The 19,527-nt window shown below is 48.8% G+C and overlaps 1 protein-coding gene across 1 annotated transcript; it reads left to right on the forward strand.

The window, feature by feature from the left end:
- Positions 1-626: 626 nt before the first annotated feature.
- Positions 627-13,993, forward strand: reep2 (receptor accessory protein 2). Its single transcript, XM_084459469.1, has 8 exons — positions 627-692; positions 4,761-4,833; positions 6,447-6,523; positions 7,467-7,587; positions 8,185-8,298; positions 8,701-8,881; positions 9,530-9,705; positions 13,425-13,993. The coding sequence occupies exons 1-8, from the start codon at positions 661-663 to the stop codon at positions 13,500-13,502; spliced, it is 852 nt and encodes a 283-aa protein (XP_084315595.1). The 5' UTR covers positions 627-660; the 3' UTR covers positions 13,503-13,993.
- The last annotated feature ends 5,534 nt before the right edge of the window (positions 13,994-19,527 follow it).

Below are 19,527 nucleotides of genomic sequence, written 5' to 3' on the forward strand. Positions count from 1 at the left end.
GAGCAGAGATACCTGTCTGTCTGTAGATCAGCCCAGCTAGTGAGCAGAGATACCTGTCTGTCTGTAGATCAGCCCAGCTAGTGAGCAGAGATACCTGTCTGTCTGTAGATCAGCCCAGCTAGTGAGCAGAGCTACCTGTCTGCCTGTCTGTAGGATCAGCCGAGCTAGTGAGCAGAGCTACCTGTCTGTCTGTCTGTAGGATCAGCCGAGCTAGTGAGCAGAGCTACCTGTCTGTCTGTCTGTAGATCAGCCCAGCTAGTGAGCAGAGCTGCCTGTCTGTCTGCCTGTAGATCAGCCCAGCTAGTGAGCAGAGCTGCCTGTCTGTCTGCCTGTAGATCAGCCCAGCTAGTGAGCAGAGCTGCCTGTCTGTCTGTCTGTCTGTAGATCAGCCCATGTGAGCAGAGCTACCTCCGTCTGTCTGCCTGTCTGTCTGTCTGTCTGTCTGTCTGTCTGTCTGTCTGTCTGTCTGCCTGTCTGCCTGTCTGTCTGTCTGTCTGTCTGTCGAATCAGCCGCTGCCGCTCTCATCGCATCACAACAAAACGGTCCTCGGTGTTGGTATGGGGGCTTCCTAGTTCCACCGGTCTGCTTCCTAACCACCGGTCTGCTAACCTTAGATTCTCCGAGACGTAAGAAACACTTTCTACAATCAATCCTTCAAGATGGTTTCGTGGATTATCTCCAGGATAGTTGTGTGAGTATGAATTCATAGATTCAGTAGATGGCATCTGTCCTCCTTCTGTCTGTGCTTCACGGCAGCTGTTTGTCAGCCAGCTCCCTCGCTAGTCTGGTTTTGAAAGCATGTTTTTGCAACTTAACTAGTTTAATTCACAGTATTGAGGTTTGTGTTAGCTGCAGACTGATGTGAGCTTGTTATAGAAACACCGTGTTTAAATGCAATGGCGAACTGAGCTAGCCTGCCTGCTAGCATGATGCTAACCAGGCACCTGACTAGGGGGGGGTGTTGAATTAGATAGATATTTAGCCTAGACATGTCTATAATGTCTTGCTTTTTGTTTTAATGCTTTTAATGTCTCATGTAAAGCACCTTGAATTGCCCTGTGGCTGAAATGTGCTCTATAAATAAACTTGCCTTGCCTAGAACCGGCCCTGTATCCAGGCCAATCCACTAGCAGTTGCTATTAAACCCAATTCTTGGTCTTAATACCCCTAAGATGTTCTAAGATGTCCTAAGATGTTCTCTTGGTCATTTGTCATTTGGTCCTTCAAACACAGCTGCAGTCCCTTATGTGACCCCACGGTGTTGATGCCCTAACCATGTCCAAACCACGTCTAGGACAAGTTAGTATGCATTCGTGCTGTTAGTGACGGTTATATCACAAAAGAGACAGGAGACATGCAGCAGGAGGAGGCAGATGTCCCTTGATGGTGGAATGTAGTCACGCCTAGATGTCCCACCTGTAACTAGATGTCCCACCTGTGCCTAGATGTCCCACCTGTAACTTGCCAGGCAGGCTGCGTATTGATTACAGTTAGCCACTGAGCAAAGACACGTCTAAAAAACGTCTTCTAGACGTCTTTTTTGTCTTTTTCGGACGTCCAAAGACATCCAATTAGGAGCCAGAATTGTTATTTAAGACGTTCAGAGGGGTCAGTGTACGTTCAGACGTTCAGATATTGAACCCGTTCTGCACGTCCACAGACGTCTTAGAGGGGTCCAAGCCAGACGTGTGAATATTGAGGGGTCCAGCAGACGAACACACGGGGTTCTGGACTGACGGACGTTATTAAGACATGATCTGAACGTCTCCCTGACGCTGCGTGTTTGCTGGGTGGCATCCACCTCTTCCCACATCTTATGTAGCCTGGCCTGTTTCATCAGCTGTGTTTCTTAAGGAGCCAAGTGGCAGCAAAAATAGGCCTAATTATTTTATTTGAACAGCCCAAAGTTACTTGTCTACTCTAGATGATGCTTTGTTAAGGCCTTAGCAACCTTTCGTAATCACCTATGCCTTGTCAGTATATTATATTTAGACCTACTTCCAGTAATGGTATCTTTGCATAGCTTGGGTAGGCACACTACAGCATAGATTGTTATATCACAACTTAGCCTAGACTCTTCATCTCAGAGATATTACTCAATACTCGTGCAGTTAACACAGGTGCAGAACGTGTCATTTATAGAAGGAAATGTCTTTACTCAGTCTGGGATTGTGTAAGACAACGGGCGTCACAACTGAATGTAGCTGTAGTTAGGAGGAGATGTTCAACTTGTTTCTGTCAGTTAAAGCTAGTAGCCTGCGGGAACTGACAGCAGGTTTCTGATAGGCCTACTGTAGTCATGCGACGGACACTAAACAGATGATGTTGATTCACTGCGTTACCTGCTTGTTTTTCTACCTTTTACACACTCTTAAAAGTATATGAACATGTAAAACAAGACCACTTTCTCTTTCAGTTCAATATGCGTCTTGGCATGGTGGCAGATTTCATTGGCTGGAGTTTAAAAATTAGCCTAATCTCAAATCAGCATGTTGCCGATTGAAACAATTAATTCAATTAAATCCATGCCTTCTCAGTTTCAGGGTAGGGTTCCAGTCGATAAGCGTGGAGAGGGAACCGGAGACCAGCCAGGCTCTGATATCCGTTTGTTTGAGGGGACAGGATTAGAGAGGAGAGAGAGAACAGAGGGTTTGTTGCCCTTGAATAGCCGACTCAAATGCGTCCTCTCTCTCCCTGGAGGTAATCTCTGATCTAGCATGTTTGGATGTGGGACAGCAGAGCCTGTGTGCTTCTCTACAACGCTGTCATGTCAGATCAGTGAGTCCACCGTCTGAGAGGGAGCAGCAGAGAGGAGGATGATGGGAGGATGATAGGGAGCAGAGAGGAGGATGATGGGGAGGAGAGAGGAGGATGATAGGGAGGAGAGAGGAGGATGATAGGGAGGAGAGAGGAGGATGATGGGGAGGAGAGAGGAGGATGATAGGGAGGAGAGAGGAGGATGATAGGAGGATGATAGGGAGGAGAGAGGAGGATGATGGGGAGGAGAGAGGAGGAGGATAGGGAGGAGAGAGGAGGAGGATAGGGAGGAGAGAGGAGGATGATAGGGAGGAGAGAGGAGGATGATAGGGAGGAGAGAGGAGGATGATGGGAGGATGATGGGAGGATGATAGGGAGGAGAGAGGAGGATGATAGGGAGGAGAGAGGAGGATGATGGGGAGGAGAGAGGAGGATGATAGGGAGGAGAGAGGAGGATGATAGGGAGGAGAGAGGAGGATGATAGGGAGCAGAGAGGAGGATGATAGGGAGGAGAGAGGAGGATGATAGGGAGGAGAGAGGAGGATGATAGGGAGGAGAGAGGAGGATGATAGGGAGGAGAGAGGAGGATGATAGGGAGGAGAGAGGAGGATGATAGGGAGGAGAGAGGAGGATGATGGGGAGGAGAGAGGAGGATGATGGGGAGGAGAGAGGAGGATGATGGGGAGGAGAGAGGAGGATGATGGGGAGGAGAGAGGAGGATGATAGGGAGGAGAGAGGAGGATGATAGGGTGCAAAGAGGAGGCCGGGAGGGAGCAGAGAGAGAGAGAGGGAGAAGAGAGAGAGAGAGGGAGAAGAGAGAGAGAGAGGGAGAAGAGAGAGAGGGAGCAGAGAGGAGACCAGGAGGGAGAAGAGAGAGAGAGAGCAGAGAGGAGACCAGCAGTGGAGGGGGTGGTCTGGGACCGGGGGCACAGAGAGCATCTGTAGAGGGAGGGTCTCCCAGCCCTGAGCCCCCCGAGCAAACGAGGGAAACCTCAGTGTCTAACGAGTTGAAATACAGGTTTGAAATGTAAATGAAAGCTAGCTGTGACGGTGTGTCTGGACAGGGTGATTGTGCAGGGAAGGCGTGGTCGTCCAGCGGCTCTCCGCTCTCCGTGTGTGTGTGTGTGTGTGTGTGTGTGTGTGTGTGTGTGTCTGGACAGGGTGATTGTGCAGGGAAGGCGTGGCCGTCCAGCGGCTCTCCGCTCTCCGTGTGTGTGTGTGTGTGTGTGTGTGTGTGTGTGTGTGTGTGTGTGTGTGTGTGTGTGTGTGTGTGTCTGGACAGTGTGATTGTGCAGGGTAGGCGTGGCCGTCCAGCGGCTCTCCGCTCGCTCAGCATCCAGTTTCCTGCCACATCAGCACAAATCCCGACACGGGCACCGGACAGGACAGTGGCTGATTTGTGTGTGTGTGTGTGTGTGTGTGTGTCTGTGTGTGTGTGTGTGTGTGTGTGTGTGTGTGTGTGTGTCCAGCACATTGACTCACTTCTGGTGATCCACCTTTGGTCTTTGTGTGTTTTCATCGTCTAGCTAGCTAATCTATCCGGCTCCAGAGTTTCCTGTGTCCAGTGTTGTTGTTCCCCTGTCGCCTCCACACTGATCCGGCGGGCCCAAGACATGGAGTAGGCCTGTGTGCCGGTCTATATCTCTCTGTGGGAATAGTCTGTTCTAACAAGCCACTTCCTGTCATCTCTAGAATAGTATATCTAGCCTCCTAGGGCTAGCTGATAAACAGGCTATCCTATTTCTTAAAGGAGGTCGATTCTGCCCGGTGCGCTGTCCGGAACACGACCTACTTTCACGAGGGGAGCCACTTGTGCGTGGCGTTAACCCGCCGTTTGAATACCAGTCAGTTAAGTTAGGCGTCACCCGCATGTGATCAGTGTTGACACACGAGGGACAGGCTGTGTTCAGGATCAGTGTCAGACGCTGGAGGCGTTGTTGTGGCCCAAGTGGTGTTAACCTTGACCCCCCCCCCCTGTCCTCTTGCCCCCCCCCACCTCCAGCCTGGCCTTCGGGACGCTCTACCCCGCCTACTCTTCATACAAGGCCGTCAAGACGAAGAACGTGAAGGAATATGTGAGTACCACAGTCCTGTGCCGAGATGTACCACTAGGCCTGAACCAGGGCTGCGTTCAAATTCAGCTAACAGAGGCGAGCGTTCGTCGCACACGTGTTTTCTCCAAACGGTCACATTTGAACGGCTTTTAATGGACGTTCCAAATAGTTCGCATAAACGCAACAATCCCCATCTGGGAGCACATCTCCAGTAAGCCTGGGTCCATTGGGATCCTCGTTCCGTTACTGGCGAACTACCTCAGACTGTTAGCTTCTGTTAGCAACCGTTCATTATGTTCGCTGAAATTGAACGCACCCCTGTTCTCATTATTGCCCATGTAGTGTTCCAGGCTGCAACCTGCTGATTCATGGCCTTCAGTGAAGTAGCCTACCGTGCTTATCTTTTATTTCTTCACGGTAAATACTGTGCGGTGTAGACCTAGCCTGTCTTAAAGTCTCTGCTTGTACTATATAGGCGTATTACTTTAGTTTGTTGAACTGTCAACAGTGCATGTTTGTGGCTTGACCTCGTTATAGCCTAGCCTTGGCCTCCTCGTTTATTGATTGGGGGGGGGGGGGCAGTGTTGAACTTTAATCCTCCCCTTCTGGAAGAAGAACTCTAAACAGATGGTGAATAAATCCGTTTATTGCACCAGGATATGGTGCTGTTCAGTCAGAACCTGGCAACCCAGTTTCGGAAAGGGTACAGGAAGCAGTCACAGTTAAAACAGGATTTTCAACGTGTTGTTTTGTTTTACTCGGGGATGTACGTATGTCACGTGTGTCTGTCACGGGACGAGGAGGCAAGTTCCCGTCGTCTCTCTGCCTTTGCGGATGAGAGCAACGCAGAACCCTATCTGTTTAAATCTGGGGATCCTCCCTGCTTACCTCATCCCTGGCCGCCACTGCTAGGACGGAGGGATGAGGAGGAGGAGGGAGGAGGAGAGAGGAGGAGGAGAGGGAGTGTCTGGCCCTCTGCCTAGCTCTGCTCTCATTTCAGCTGGTTTCCATGGGAACCCCCCCCCCCCCCCCCCTCTCACATCAGCAGGGAGGCGGAGAGGGCGAACGACAACGCCATTTTTAGCCCTGTTGTGTTTTATACCCCCAGTCTGAGTCAAGTGATTCAACAGGAAATGTATTTATATATATAACACCACGGGAATCTGCCAATACGCTGAATGTCTCATACACCAATACAATCCCGAGGACATGCTGTGTGTGTGTGTGTGTGTGTGTGTGTGTGTGTGTGTGTGTGTGTGTGTGTGTGTGTGTGTGTGTGCGTGTGTGTGTGCGTGTGTGTGCGCGTGTGTGTGCGCGTGCGTGAGTGCGTGCGTGAGTGCGTGCGTGAGTGCGTGCGTGCGCGTGCGTGCGCGTGTCTGAGGGACATGGATCACGCACACTGACGTGGTGCCGGGGGCTGCAGGATATGTTGTGTGTGCCGCTAGGTGGGCCGCGGGCCTGCGAGCCCGGGGGGGAGTCATGCTTGTGAAGCTGCAACTCATGTCTCTCAGCACGTGTGTTCTGTAGAAGGCAGTCATGTGCTTTATATGTGATGCTCTCTCTTCCCCTCCCCTGTGTGTGTGTGTGCGCGTGTGTGTGTGTGTGTGCGTGTGTGTGCGTGTGTGTGTGTTTAGGTGAAGTGGATGATGTATTGGATAGTGTTTGCGTTGTTCACCACAGCGGAGACGATCACAGACATGGTCCTGTCATGGTGAGTCCACCCACGGGGGCTTTTCCCAGCCAATTAATTAATTAATTGGATTAATTAATTACAGATCATGTAATTCATTCAATTTTAAAAAAATTAATCGAATGACAGCCCTAATATGAATACGAATTTAGTGCCGGATGTTAAGCGCTTGCACCTGTTATCGCCATGGTGTTGAATCTGCTTCCCTGGTAAACAGGGTAGACGGGTATTCAGCTACTTAGGGGCAATAGTAGCCAAGGTTAGCACCTTGCACGGTAGCTGCCTTGATTGGTGTGTGAATGGGTGAATGAGAGAGGCCATTGTAAAGCACCTTGGGTAAAAGTGCACTCCATTTACCATTTAATCCCGGAGGGCGATTGTCTTTTATATTTGCTACCAAGAGTAGCTGTATACCACTGTCTACTGGTCACAGTTTTGTCCACTACTCTCGTACCTTGGTTGGGCGGCAACGTAATGACAACTCGTTCTCCTCCCTTAGCAAACATGCTGTAAAATCAATCAATTCATTCTAAACCCCCGTGTCAGAAGGCAAGGCAAGGCAAGGCAAGTTTATTTATAGAGCACATTTCAGCCACAGGGCAATTCAAGGTGCTTTACATGAGACATTAAAAGCATTAAAACAAAAAGCAAGACATTAAAGACATTTAAAACAAAAGGCAGGACAAATTAAAAGCATTAAAACAAAAAGCAAGTCATTATAGACATTTAAACAAAAAGCAGGACAAATAGAATACAGGAATAAAAGTCACAGTGCAGTATACTGATAAACATAGCTCCTCTTAGAAAGCAGTGGCAAAAAGAAAAGTCTTCAGGCTTGTTTTAAAAGAACCAAGAGTTGCAGAAGCTGATTTTATATCTGCGTGATCAAGACAGGAAGTGGGGGATGTGTGAGGCTGTGTGTTGAAGGATGTGTGTGTTGATGTCGTCCTGTTCGGTACGGAAGGTTCCCCTTCTACTTCGAGCTGAAGATCGCCTTCGTCATCTGGCTGCTGTCTCCCTACACCAAGGGCTCCAGCGTGCTCTACCGCAAGTTCGTCCACCCCGCCCTGTCCAACAAGGAGAAGGTCAGAGGTCAACCGTACCCTGGTCACAGTTCATGGTCGTCCGCAGTCTGTCTTAAAACTCATTCGCTACTTTGTGTTCTCTTTCCCTGTATCTATACCTCCATCCATTCTCTCTCTCTCTCTCTGTGTGTCTCTCTCTCTCTCTCTCTCTCTCTCTCTCTGTCTCTGTCTCTCTCTCTCTCTCTCTCTCTCTCTGTCCCTGTCTGTCTGTCTCTCTCTCTCTCTCTTTCTCTCTCTCTCTCTGCCCCCCTCTGTCTGTCTCTCTCTCCCTCTGTTTGTCTCTCTGTCTCTATCTCTCTATCCCCCTCTCTCTCTCTCTCTCTCTCACTCCGCTTATGTTGCTCTCTCTCTCTATCTCTCTATCCCCCCCTCTCTCTCTCTCTCTCTCTCTCTCTCTCTCACTCCGCTTATGTTGCTCTCTCTCTCTCTCTCTCTCTCTCTCACTCCGCTTATGTTGCTCTCTCTCTCTCTCTGTCCTCCTCTGTCTGTCTCTCTCTCCCTCTGTTTGTCTCTGTCTCTCTCTCTCTCTCTCTGTCTCTATCTCTCTCCCCCTCTCTCTGTCTCTCTCTCTCTCTCCCCCTCCCTCTCTCTCTGTAGGAGATAGATGAGTACATCACCCAGGCCAAAGACAAGAGCTATGACACCATGATGAGGTTTGGGAAGAGGGGACTCAACCTGGCTGCCAACGCTGCTGTCACTGCAGCCACCAAGGTGAGCCACGCCATGCCGAGGACAAGCTCTGCGTGTGTGTGTGTGTGTGTGTGTGTGTGTGTGTGTGTGTGTGTGTGTGTGTGTGTGTGTGTGTGTGTGTGTGTGTGTGTGTGTGTGTGTGTGTGTGTGTGTGTGTGTGTGTGTGTGTGTGTGTGTGTGTGTGTGTGTGTGTGTGTGTGCACCAGTGTGTGTTTTGGTGACATATTTTAGGTGTATGAGGGGGAGGGTATACGTGCGTGTGTAGGGGCAGTGTATACTATTCAGTTTGTGAGCGTGTAGTGTAGTGTTTGAGGTGTGTGTGTGTGTGTGTGTGTGTGTAGGGGCAGTGTATACTATTCAGTTTGTGAGTGTGTAGTGGAGTGTTTGAGGTGTGTGTGTGTGTGTGTGTGTGTGCGTGCGCAGGGGCAGGGCGTGCTGTCGGACAAGCTGCGGAGTTTCAGCATGCAGGACCTGACGCTGATCAACTCTGAAGAGGGGCTGGGCCTTCGCTCCGCGGACCCCCGCATGAGGAGGGAGCCCCTGGACGACCTGAGCTCAGGGGCCAGCACGCTGCCCCGCACCAAGACCGCCGCCGCACGCCAGAGTACGTCTCTCTCTCTCTCTCTCTCTCTCTCTCTCTCTCTCTCTCTCTCTCTCTCAACACACGCACATCAGGTCAAACGACAGACCCAGTGTGGCGGGGGATTGCACTGTGCAGGGGTGGCAGGGGTGGCGTCGCTAGCTGTCACCGCTGGGCTGGGGCGAGCCGGGGCGTGGTCATGTGATTTAGAGCACTGCAGGATAGCAGGGGGAGGGGGGTGGATGACGGGGGGGGAGGGAGAGGGGGGCAGAGAGAAAGAGGGAGGGGAGTGGAGGGGGGGGGGGGGGTCATGTGACTCCAGCGGAACTGAAACCTAATCTTTCCTCCCACCCTTAGCTAATCTCTGACCAGATAGGTGTGAAAGCATGTGCTGCTCTACACAGCTGTGACCAATCCATTCATGTCAGATCAGTGATTTCCTCATGGGAGGAAGGCAACATGGCTGGACGTGTTTGCTCTTTGAAGGGTTTCCGCGGTATTTCCCATGTATTATAGGAAATTTAAAAAGGCCGACACACAGAATGTAAGCATTGAATCCAAATAATATCAACTAAAACAAGCGTGACTGTGCCCCTTTCATCTCAACGGACTTCTCGATAGGAGTGACTTTCTTAACGACCGCCCGCTCTCCCTCTCCGTCCAATCACACAGCCCGCTCCTCCTCCGCGGCTCCTCCTCCTCATCCTCATCCCGACGAATCATCCCAGCACAGCTCGGACCAATCGGACACCAGGACGGAGCATTCTGACGAGGACGTGGCAGAGAAGGCGCCCAAACGCACAGCCAGCGTCAAGGCAACCAAGAAACCCGCTGCTACCAAGACAGAGGTGGGGGTACACCATGCATGACACAGAGAGGTCAGAGGTCGGGGGTCAAACCATGCATGTATTACACAGAGAGGTCAGGGGTCAAACCATGCATGTATTACACAGAGAGGTCAGGGGTCAAACCATGCATGTATTACACAGAGAGGTCAGGGGTCAGGGGTCACACCATGCATGTATTACACAGAGAGGTCAGGGGTCACGCCATGCACGTATTACACAGAGAGGTCAGGGGTCAAACCATGCATGTATTAGACAGAGGGGTCAGGGGTCAAACCATGCACGTATTACACAGAGAGGTCGGGGGTCAAACCATGCATGTATGACACAGAGAGGTCAGGGGTCAAACCATGCATGTATTACACCGAGAGGTCAGGGGTCACACCATGCATGTATTAGACAGAGAGGTCAGGGGTCACACCATGCATGTATTACACAGAGAGGTCAGGGGTCACACCATGCATGTATTAGGCAGAGAGGTCAGGGGTCACACCATGCATGTATTACACAGAGAGGTCGGGGGTCAAACCATGCATGTATTACACAGAGAGGTCAGGGGTCAAACCATGCATGTATTAGACAGAGAGGTCAGGGGTCAAACCATGCATGTATTACACCGAGAGGTCGGGGGTCAAACCATGCATGTATTACACAGAGAGGTCAGGGGTCACACCATGCATGTATTACACAGAGAGGTCAGGGGTCAAACCATGCATGTATTACACAGAGAGGTCAGGGGTCAAACCATGCATGTATTACACAGAGAGGTCGGGGGGTCACACCATGCATGTATTACACAGAGAGGTCAGGGGTCACACCATGCATGTATTAGGCAGAGAGGTCAGGGGTCACACCATGCATGTATTACACAGAGAGGTCGGGGGTCAAACCATGCATGTATTACACAGAGAGGTCAGGGGTCACACCATGCATGTATTACACAGAGGTCAGGGGTCAAACCATGCATGTCTTACACAGAGAGGTCAGGGGTCAAACCATGCATGTATTAGACAGAGAGGTCAGGGGTCAGGGGTCAAACCATGCATGTATTACACAGAGAGGTCAGGGGTCAAACCATGCATGTATTAGACAGAGAGGTCAGGGGTCAAACCATGCATGTATTAGACAGAGAGGTCAGGGGTCACACCATGCATGTATTACACAGAGAGGTCGGGGGTCAGGGGTCAAACCATGCATGTATGAGACAGAGAGGTCAGGGGTCAAACCATGCATGTCTTACACAGAGAGGTCAGGGGTCAAACCATGCATGTATTACACAGAGAGGTCAGGGGTCACACTGTGGCTGGATGAGGCATTCATTGAGGCCCATTCATTCCAATGCTTACTCAGCGCATGAAGCTGAACAGGTTCACTTCCTGTAGAGCACAGCACCTGCGCCGTAGGCCCCGCCTCTCCCCTGTTCCCATAGAAACACGTGGGGACAGAAACAGCTGTGAACTCCGGCTCTTAGTGGCTTCTAAAGAAAAAGGGACCCAGTGATTTAAAACTTGATCATTCAAAGAGTATTATACTCAGAAAAGAAAAAAAGAAGTTTAATGTATGTCTATGTTTGCCCCCAAATGCGGCGCGTGACTTGCTATACCGAGCTTGGCTACTGCGGAAAATGGCTTCACACCCCAGAGCTGTTCCTGGGGGCTTGGCGCACACACACACACACACACACACAAACACATAAACACACACACACACACACACAAACACATAAACACACACACACACACACACACACACACACACACAAAGCAGTGGATTGACTGTCATTGCTGGCACACTCCCTGGCTGTGTGCTCACCAGCCATCTTGTGACTCACCTCCTCACAGAGCACTTAGTCTGTCCTCAGTAATAATGCATAACCCTAGTCTCGCATTACCCCTGTGTGTGTGCGTGTCTGTGTGTGTGTGCGTGTGTGTGTGTGTGTGATGTCATGCAGGGTCATCTAGGCTACACGCTATTTAAATTAGCCTCCATCAGACAGTCCCATGGGGGAGATTTAGTTAGTTAGTATCCTTTATTTAAACTCAAGAAGTCACATTGAGGTTTTCACCTCATTTTCAAGTGCGTTGAGTTGACAAATAAACACATATACTGTATGTTTCTATACAAAAAAAAACAATTTTTTGATGTTTTTCTTTTGACAGGGCCCAAAATTGAACCTTGTAGAACGCCCTTTGAGACGGGTAGAAAAGTAGATTGATCGTTCCCAAGCTTAACGCATCGGTGCCTTTCAAATAGATAACCATGGAAAAAAGCACAGGCCTTCTCATCGAAACCAATTTCAGATAAAGTTTGTAACAGTAATGAGTGCTCAACTGTATCAGAAGCCTTAGACAAGTCAACAAACACAGCAGCAGTGCTTCTTCTTATCGAAGGCTGAAATAATATCATTTGTAACCAGAGTAACAGCTGAGATTGTACTATTTTTGGCTCTAAAGCCAGATTGATGAGGGCTTAATATAGCATTATGTGATAGGAAATGCTTAATCTGTTTACTAACTAAAGTTTTGAGGGTTTTTGCTAGAAAAGGGAGCTTTGAAACTGGGCGGTAGCTGTTCAGATCATCCCTGTTTCCACATGTATGTAAGGGGGTGACATTGGCAGTCTTCCAGGCTGTAAGGGGGTGACATGGCCAGTCTTCCAGGCTGTAAGGGGGTGACCAGTCTTCCAGGCTGTAAGGGGGTGACATACCCAGTCTTCCAGGCTGTAAGGGGGTGACATGCCCAGTCTTCCAGGCTGTAAGGGGGTGACATGCCCAGTCTTCCAGGCTGTAAGGGGGTGACATGGCCAGTATTCCAGGCTGTAAGGGGGTGACATGGGCAGTCTTCCAGGCTGTAAGGGGGTGACATGGGCAGTCTTCCAGGCTGTAAGGGGGTGACATACCCAGTCTTCCAGGCTGTAAGGGGGTGACATACCCAGTCTTCCAGGCTGTAAGGGGGTGACATGGCCAGTCTTCCAGGCTGTAAGGGGGTGACATGGCCAGTCTTCCAGGCTGTAAGGGGGTGACATGGCCAGTCTTCCAGGCTGTAAGGGGGGTGACATGGCCAGTCTTCCAGGCTGTAAGGGGGTGACATGGGCAGTCTTCCAGGCTGTAAGGGGGTGACATTCCAGGCTGTAAGGGGGTGACATGCGCACCTGCTACATTTAGATGTAGTCCGTCGATAGAGATGCAACGATGGAGAGGTTCAGTGTGTTATGTAACACACACACACACACACACACTCAAACACTTTGCTACTGTATATTCAGCTGAAACGGGACTGTCAGCTGTGGCGTGTGTGTGTGTGTGTGTGTGTGTGTGTGTGTGTGTGTGTGTGTGTGTGTGTGCGCGCGTGTGTGTTTGTGAGAGAGAAAGAGAGAGGGAGTGAGAGGAGAAGACTACATTTGTATTGACCGACTCAGGAATGCGATGTGAAGAGAGTCTTGTTCTAGTCTACCCACCCCTAAACAATAAACTTCTGATAGGAACCTCTTCTCTCTCTCTCTCTCTCTCTCTCTCTCTGTCTCTCTCTCTCTCTCTCTCTCTCTCTCTCTCTCTCTCTTCCTCCTCTTTCTGCATCAGCCTCTGTCCTTATGTCCCCTCAGTGTCCATGTTTTGTCACCATCGTTTCTTCGCAGCCCTGCGGTCTTAACTCTCCTCCCTCTCCTCTCCTCCCTCTCCTCTCCTCCCTCGTCTTCCCCCTCTCCTCTCCTCCCTCGTCCTCCAGGCTCAGACCAAGACGGTGAAGAAGCAGTCAAAGAAGAAGAGCGCGGCCGTGGCCGTCGTCACCGCAGACTCCCCGTGAGGGCCCCGCCCCTTACGACGCTACGCCTCCCACCACGCGCTCCCCGGCCACACGGGGCCCCCTGTCTGTCTCCAGTACACACACACACACGCACGCACGCACGCACGCACGCACGCACGCACGCACGCAGACGGTAGCTGCAGACGCACGCCTTAACACGCAGGCAAACACGCACATAAACACACACACTCACACAATCACAATGTGTATTTATTTTTGAATGTGTTTTGCTTTTAAGACTGGCAAACTGTTAACGGACTGACTGCAGGTCACTTCCTGATTCGTACCCGACCCGGGACCTCTCCCCTGAGGCCACCCCGGTCCAGGCTGGACGCTCTTCTCCAGGGGTAGTTTTTGGCCATCGCTAGCCTCTCCCCACAAGCCTCCATCCCATAGACGGCTAATGTGGTGCTTCTATGGGCGGAGGGAAGCCCGAGACCACAGAACTCTCCTATTGACCTACAGTGAGAGAGCAGGCTAGAGAGAGGGCTGAGGTGTGTGTGTGTGTGTGTGTGTGTGTGTGTGTGTGTGTGTGTGTGTGTGTGTGTGTGTGTGTACGTACTGTGTGTGTGTGTGTGTGTGTGTGTGTGTGTGTGTCGTACTTGGTCTGCCGGTCTTGTCTCGTGTCCCTGTTCACTTCCAGACAGACAGCTGTGCAGAGACATGAGGTGGGGGGGGGGGGGGACATCTCCAGAGTGACTTGGGTCTCACTTGTTGTGGAGCATGAGGAGATAAAACTAAAACTTAGTCACGCACAGACGGATGAAGAGATCTGTTTGTATCTCTCTCTCTCTCTCTCTCTCTCTCTCTCTCTCTGGCCCTCCCTCTAGTTCGTCTGAGATCCGACTGAACACACAGCTGCGAGGGTAAATGTCTGCTCTGGATCTGTGCGGGTGTGTGTGCCAAGGCTACATTATTTGAAACATGACTTAATTAACAACTTTAGGGCTCTATAACCACTTATAAGCGGCCACTACTTGGTCTTACACATTATACTACTCTACATAGTCTAGTTAGACGTCTGTTGTCAACCACAACTTTTAATATTTATTTATTGTCTCTGTGTAAACTGGCATTAGACGTTGATCCTGTGGTGTTGACACTTGGACAACACTACTACTAGATGTGAGTCAGTTTCAGTGTTAAAACGCTTTCTCTCTCCTGTGAGATGTCTTGGGGGCCCCCTACCTCTGACCAGCTATTTATGCGGCCATCTTTATTTTAGTGTCATCTCTTACTCAGCTGTTCCTTACATGTCACCATGTTAAATCTAAGACCTCTGACTACCCATCTCAATCATGGTGGAATAGTGGTCTTACAGGGTTGGATATGTTGGACAAGTTAGCGTAACGTGTCGGCTCGCTAGGTAACGGATATTACAGCATCTCTCGTCTGTGTCTGAGAGCAGTTGGCGAAGCTTTTGTGGGCGGATTGCGATAAGAAAGCGTGGGGTTAGCCTAGTTGGTTGGTCTGGCTTTGGGGCAGGACTTTGTCCGTGCATTTCTTCAATTCTCTGTGACCAGAAAAAACGTCGAGCTCCATCTCTAAACAACCCTCAGTCTAAGACTAGATGTCTACCACACTTCTGAAACGTCTGGATTTGTGTGGAGGAACCAGGTTAACTAATCCTGCTCATCCACCCTGGGTGTGTCGTCAGCTGATTTTCTACCATCTTGCTTACACACACTTTCTATCATTGCAGATCTGCAATGGGGGTCTTGGAATAGAAGAGGACTAGACTTTTTCGTTGTTTGTTTTGGGGGGACGGCATGTCTTTGGGCAGGGTTTATTTTGAGTGCTACTAAATGAGTGGCGATTGAAAGCATGAGAGTGCTGCCGCTGTGGTGCAGTGCAATACCCATCGGAACCAGTAGGGGGAGACAAAACTCCACAAAACAGTTTAGCGCTACTGAAATGTTTGCAAAGTTACTTCCAATGTACACTGTATGTATATAGCAATCCTGTATAAATGTGCTTATGGCAAGCGCCTTAATCATTCATCTTGAAGACATAATTTTCTTATTTTTTTAAGGTCTGATTCGTATTTTGTTTCGCGTTTTATGTTTGTAGTCTAGTTGACATGTCATACTGCATTTCTCAATTGGGAAGAACCTCAACCTTGAATAGGACTGTCTTTGTCTCTTAAAGAATCATTTTAACAGTTATGAAATAACCGGCAGTTAGATTTCCTTGTGCCAGTTGTGCAGGCCTCTCTTCTTGGGGTGGGGGGTCGGGGGGGGTGGAGGTCCCTTACTGCTGTTTTCAGGTTTCCCCAGCCTGGTCTCGATGCCAAGTCTCCTCTCCAGTACTCACAAATGCATCCTTTTTCCCGACACTTCTTTAGGTCAGATCTAACATGATTGGATAGGTGAAAGCGGGCGCTCCTCTGTATAGATGTTACCAGTCCAGTCATGTCAGATCAGTTATTCATCCTAGGGAGGACATGAAGAGTATTCAAACGAGGCTCGTGTTCTCTAATAGGCTGTCTGCGCCCGTAGAGGCAGATTAGGTTGTACTCGTTGTTTTAATTTGCTTACGTTTGCACTGAATAAGATGACACATCAAACACATTTGTGCCGTCATGACACTGTACTTGACTGTCTTCATGAGAGTTAATTTCCATTTTTATATCTATTTATTGTTGATTTTGATTGATTTTGTGTTTTGGAATCAGTAATATTGTGCACAGGAGCCTTTATTGTGAGAGAATATTCTGCATAGATATATTGTTTGTGCCAACTATCTATCAACTCCACTGTAATGAAGGATAAGTGAGATGTTTCTGTGCTGGGATGATGGCATATAGCTTGGTCATGTACCAGTAACACATTCTACTAATAAAGAGAAGTACCACATTGAGTCTTGATGAGGTTTTAGTCCTTGTTGTTGAATGAGTAAATGTTCCAAGCAGCCTGGTTTGCATTAGAAATGTTGGTCACACACACACATACTGTAGAACAAATGTATTTAACCTTTACTATGAGACCAAGATGTATTTTACCCTGTGTTCATCTGGGTTATACATCAATAGATTATGCACCAATAAAATGTACACATCGATTCCAAATAAAATGGAACAAAGAATTAAACACAATCATATGACTACAATACAGTACCTTATACTGTAGCCCACACCAATGAGTTGTCAAAACGAAATGCCCATTCATGTAACATTTTAATACATTTAATAGTTTCAAGTGCTGCCTTTCTGTCCAGCGAGTCTATCCTTATCCTGCTTTTGTATGAAGTTACAAAAATCATTATGGGACAAAAAAAATACAATAATCCTGGGCAACATATGAATTGATCAGTTGCCAAAACGAAATGTCTCCATGTCCATTCATGCAACATTGTAGTCGGGGCCGGCCATTTTGCGGAGGAATAGGAAGAAGACTGTTGCTAATTTGGCGACTGTCGCTATCTGGCGACTTTCCAGACTCCCTTGATCACTTAATTAGGCAAAAACGACTAGCGACTACTCTAGCGAGTTTTTCTGGTCATTTGGGGAATGATATTGTGTTGACAGAGCTCTGCAAAAGCATCTAACATCCCGTTCAGCTACAGCAATGGCCGTCTCCTCCTCCTCACCACTCAGACAGCCAGTCTGACAAGATGGCCGCCCCGCAGCAAATATGTAAAGTTTGTAGGTCTACATTCATTAGGCCATTGAATATCTTCTTGCTATTCAAACCTATATTTCCCAAATGAGTCTCCGAGGTGCTTTAATGTTTCCGTGAGGATTCAGTGTGACCTCCTGACTTATATTTCAGAATGATCATTACTTCCTTTTACAGGTGTGTCAGATACAGGTGAGCTGAGGTGCAGCGTTATTTTGGATGTGGTGTAAAGCTGTCCCTCCAGTACTGCCTGGTAAGCCCCACTCTGTCTTTCAGACATGATGTGACATTTCCAGATGTGCTATAGAGGCTTGGCGTTCCAGATGTGAGACGGCATGTACCCCCCCCTCCCCACCCCCCCTCCATCTGCCAGAAGAACCCTGAGGACACATCCAGTTCAGAGAAGTACTTTGCGCCTGTGATGTCACCAAATATGTTCCCTCTAGGCAACTGGAAGTGCTCGTTTTAGATCTTTCTTTAACTCTTTGGGATCGATAGTAGTAAAACAAAAGGAGCCAACTGAATGGGTACACTCACTTGTGGTAGAGAAAAAAAGATGTCTCAAGGCTATGCCCAAGGATCCTAGTCTGCTTTCCCCGAGATGGTGGCACTTCCCTAGCAGCATGAATGACTGGTCTGTTTGACTTTTTTTAGCTCTATTTTGTGGGCGACTTCAAGTTTTCCAGTGCCTTAAACATCAGCATAATCATCCTCTACGTTTCCTGTGCCCTTGTCACCCTCAGTATTCACCTCATGAACACGTTTCACTAGACCTAGCAGTGTTTCCTCACCATTGCCTTGGAGGGGCGGTGTTCTGAAAAGTTGTCCTACCTCCTCACGATGACCTACCACCCATTATATCATGTTTAATTCATGGGTGGCGCATTCCTGTCAGGTAGGAAATGTCTATCAGAATGTCCTACGACCCATTACAGTATATTGTGCTTAATTCATAGAATGCACTCTCCATCAGGTAGGAAGTGTTGATAGGCATTTCGACATTTCCTACCTGACGGAATGCGCTACCCATGAATTAAGCACAATATAATGGGTAGTAGAGCCTTCTGATAGACATTTCCTACCTGAATGTCTATCAGAATGCTCTATAGTGAGCCTCCAGGCTGCAGTTTGTGGAGTTACCACTGGGTGGAGCTGTCTGCTAGGGAGTGGGGGACTGGAGATAGGAAAAGCAGAGAGGAACATGTGCCTGTAGGTGGCAGTATGTCCCCAAGCATCGCATTGTGTTCACCACTTTTCCATGCTCCCTTTACATGTGTCCCCATTATGGTAAGCCTTCAAGAGCTTTCATCATCTGGAAACAGGGCCAAAGACGGTAAAAGTACAGTAATGTAGCTTCACAAAGCTGAACAAGAGCTTCTTGAACTTGTATTGTCTTCTCTTTAATCTTTGTTAACCTAGTTTAAATGTAAGGAATGTCTTCTCTTTACATTCATAAAAGTAGCCCTATTAGCACTACTGCGCCGTAACCGTGAGGTGGAATATCAGGATGTCTGTTTCCCACTGAGAAGACATTCTGGAACCTTCCAGCCCTGCATGTGTGTGACACTTCTAACAATCCCCATGCTGCCTCTCCTAGACTGTGTTCCTGGCATCTCCGATCGACCAAACACCCGCCCTGCTATCGGGTGAGAGGCAGAGCTCTAGTGTGTGTGTGTGTGTGTGGCGTTTGTGTGTTTGGGTATAGTGGTGAGGCAGAGGCTACCGCTACACTGATGCAACATGTGAGACATATATGGGGGTGCTAAGGGTGTTGAGATTCTCGGCAGGGAATAAGACGTTAGGTCAGAGTGTCAAGACCTATCTGTCCAGTTAAGTTCAAAGGTGGGTTCGTGTTTGTGTGTGCACGCTTCTAGAAATTTCTTGTCGGGTCCTCCTGGTTGCCCTTGGCAACACCAGACTGGTGTAAGAGTGGTGTGCTCGTCGTATCCCATCGGCCACTGGGGCTAAGTGCTGTAGTGTCCATGTTAGTGTCAGACAACACCGACCTGTACTGCCAGACAATAGCAGTGTCCCAACTTCACAACTGGCACAGAGACATACTGTAGGTTATTCAATCCAATCCAAACTTTATTGATATAGCACGTTTAAAAAATGCAAGGTTACCAAAGTGCTGTAGAAAAACACAGTGAAATACAAGTAATAACACACTAACACACAGAACACAGCTTGTGATTTATAACGATACAAGACACAAGTACAGAAGAGCACAAGTACAGAAGAGCACAAGTACAGAAGAGCACAAGTACAGAAGAGCACAAGTACAGAAGATACAAGTACAGAAGAGCACAAGTACAGAAGAGCACAAGTACAGAAGATACAAGTACAGAAGAGCACAAGTACAGAAGCGCACAAGTACAGAAGAGCACAAGTACAGAAGAGCACAAGTA

Source organism: Borostomias antarcticus (genome assembly GCF_949987555.1).
Source record: "Borostomias antarcticus genome assembly, chromosome: 28".
NCBI classification, from domain to species: domain Eukaryota; kingdom Metazoa; phylum Chordata; class Actinopteri; order Stomiiformes; family Stomiidae; genus Borostomias; species Borostomias antarcticus.

Coding starts and splice junctions, on each gene's coding strand:
- reep2 (XM_084459469.1), top strand. CDS start 661: ATGGTTTCGTGGATTATCTCCAGGATAGTTGT. Junction 693..4,760: donor ATTATCTCCAGGATAGTTGT/GTGAGTATGAAT, acceptor CCCCACCTCCAG/CCTGGCCTTCGGGACGCTCT. Junction 8,299..8,700: donor CTGTCACTGCAGCCACCAAG/GTGAGCCACGCC, acceptor GTGCGTGCGCAG/GGGCAGGGCGTGCTGTCGGA.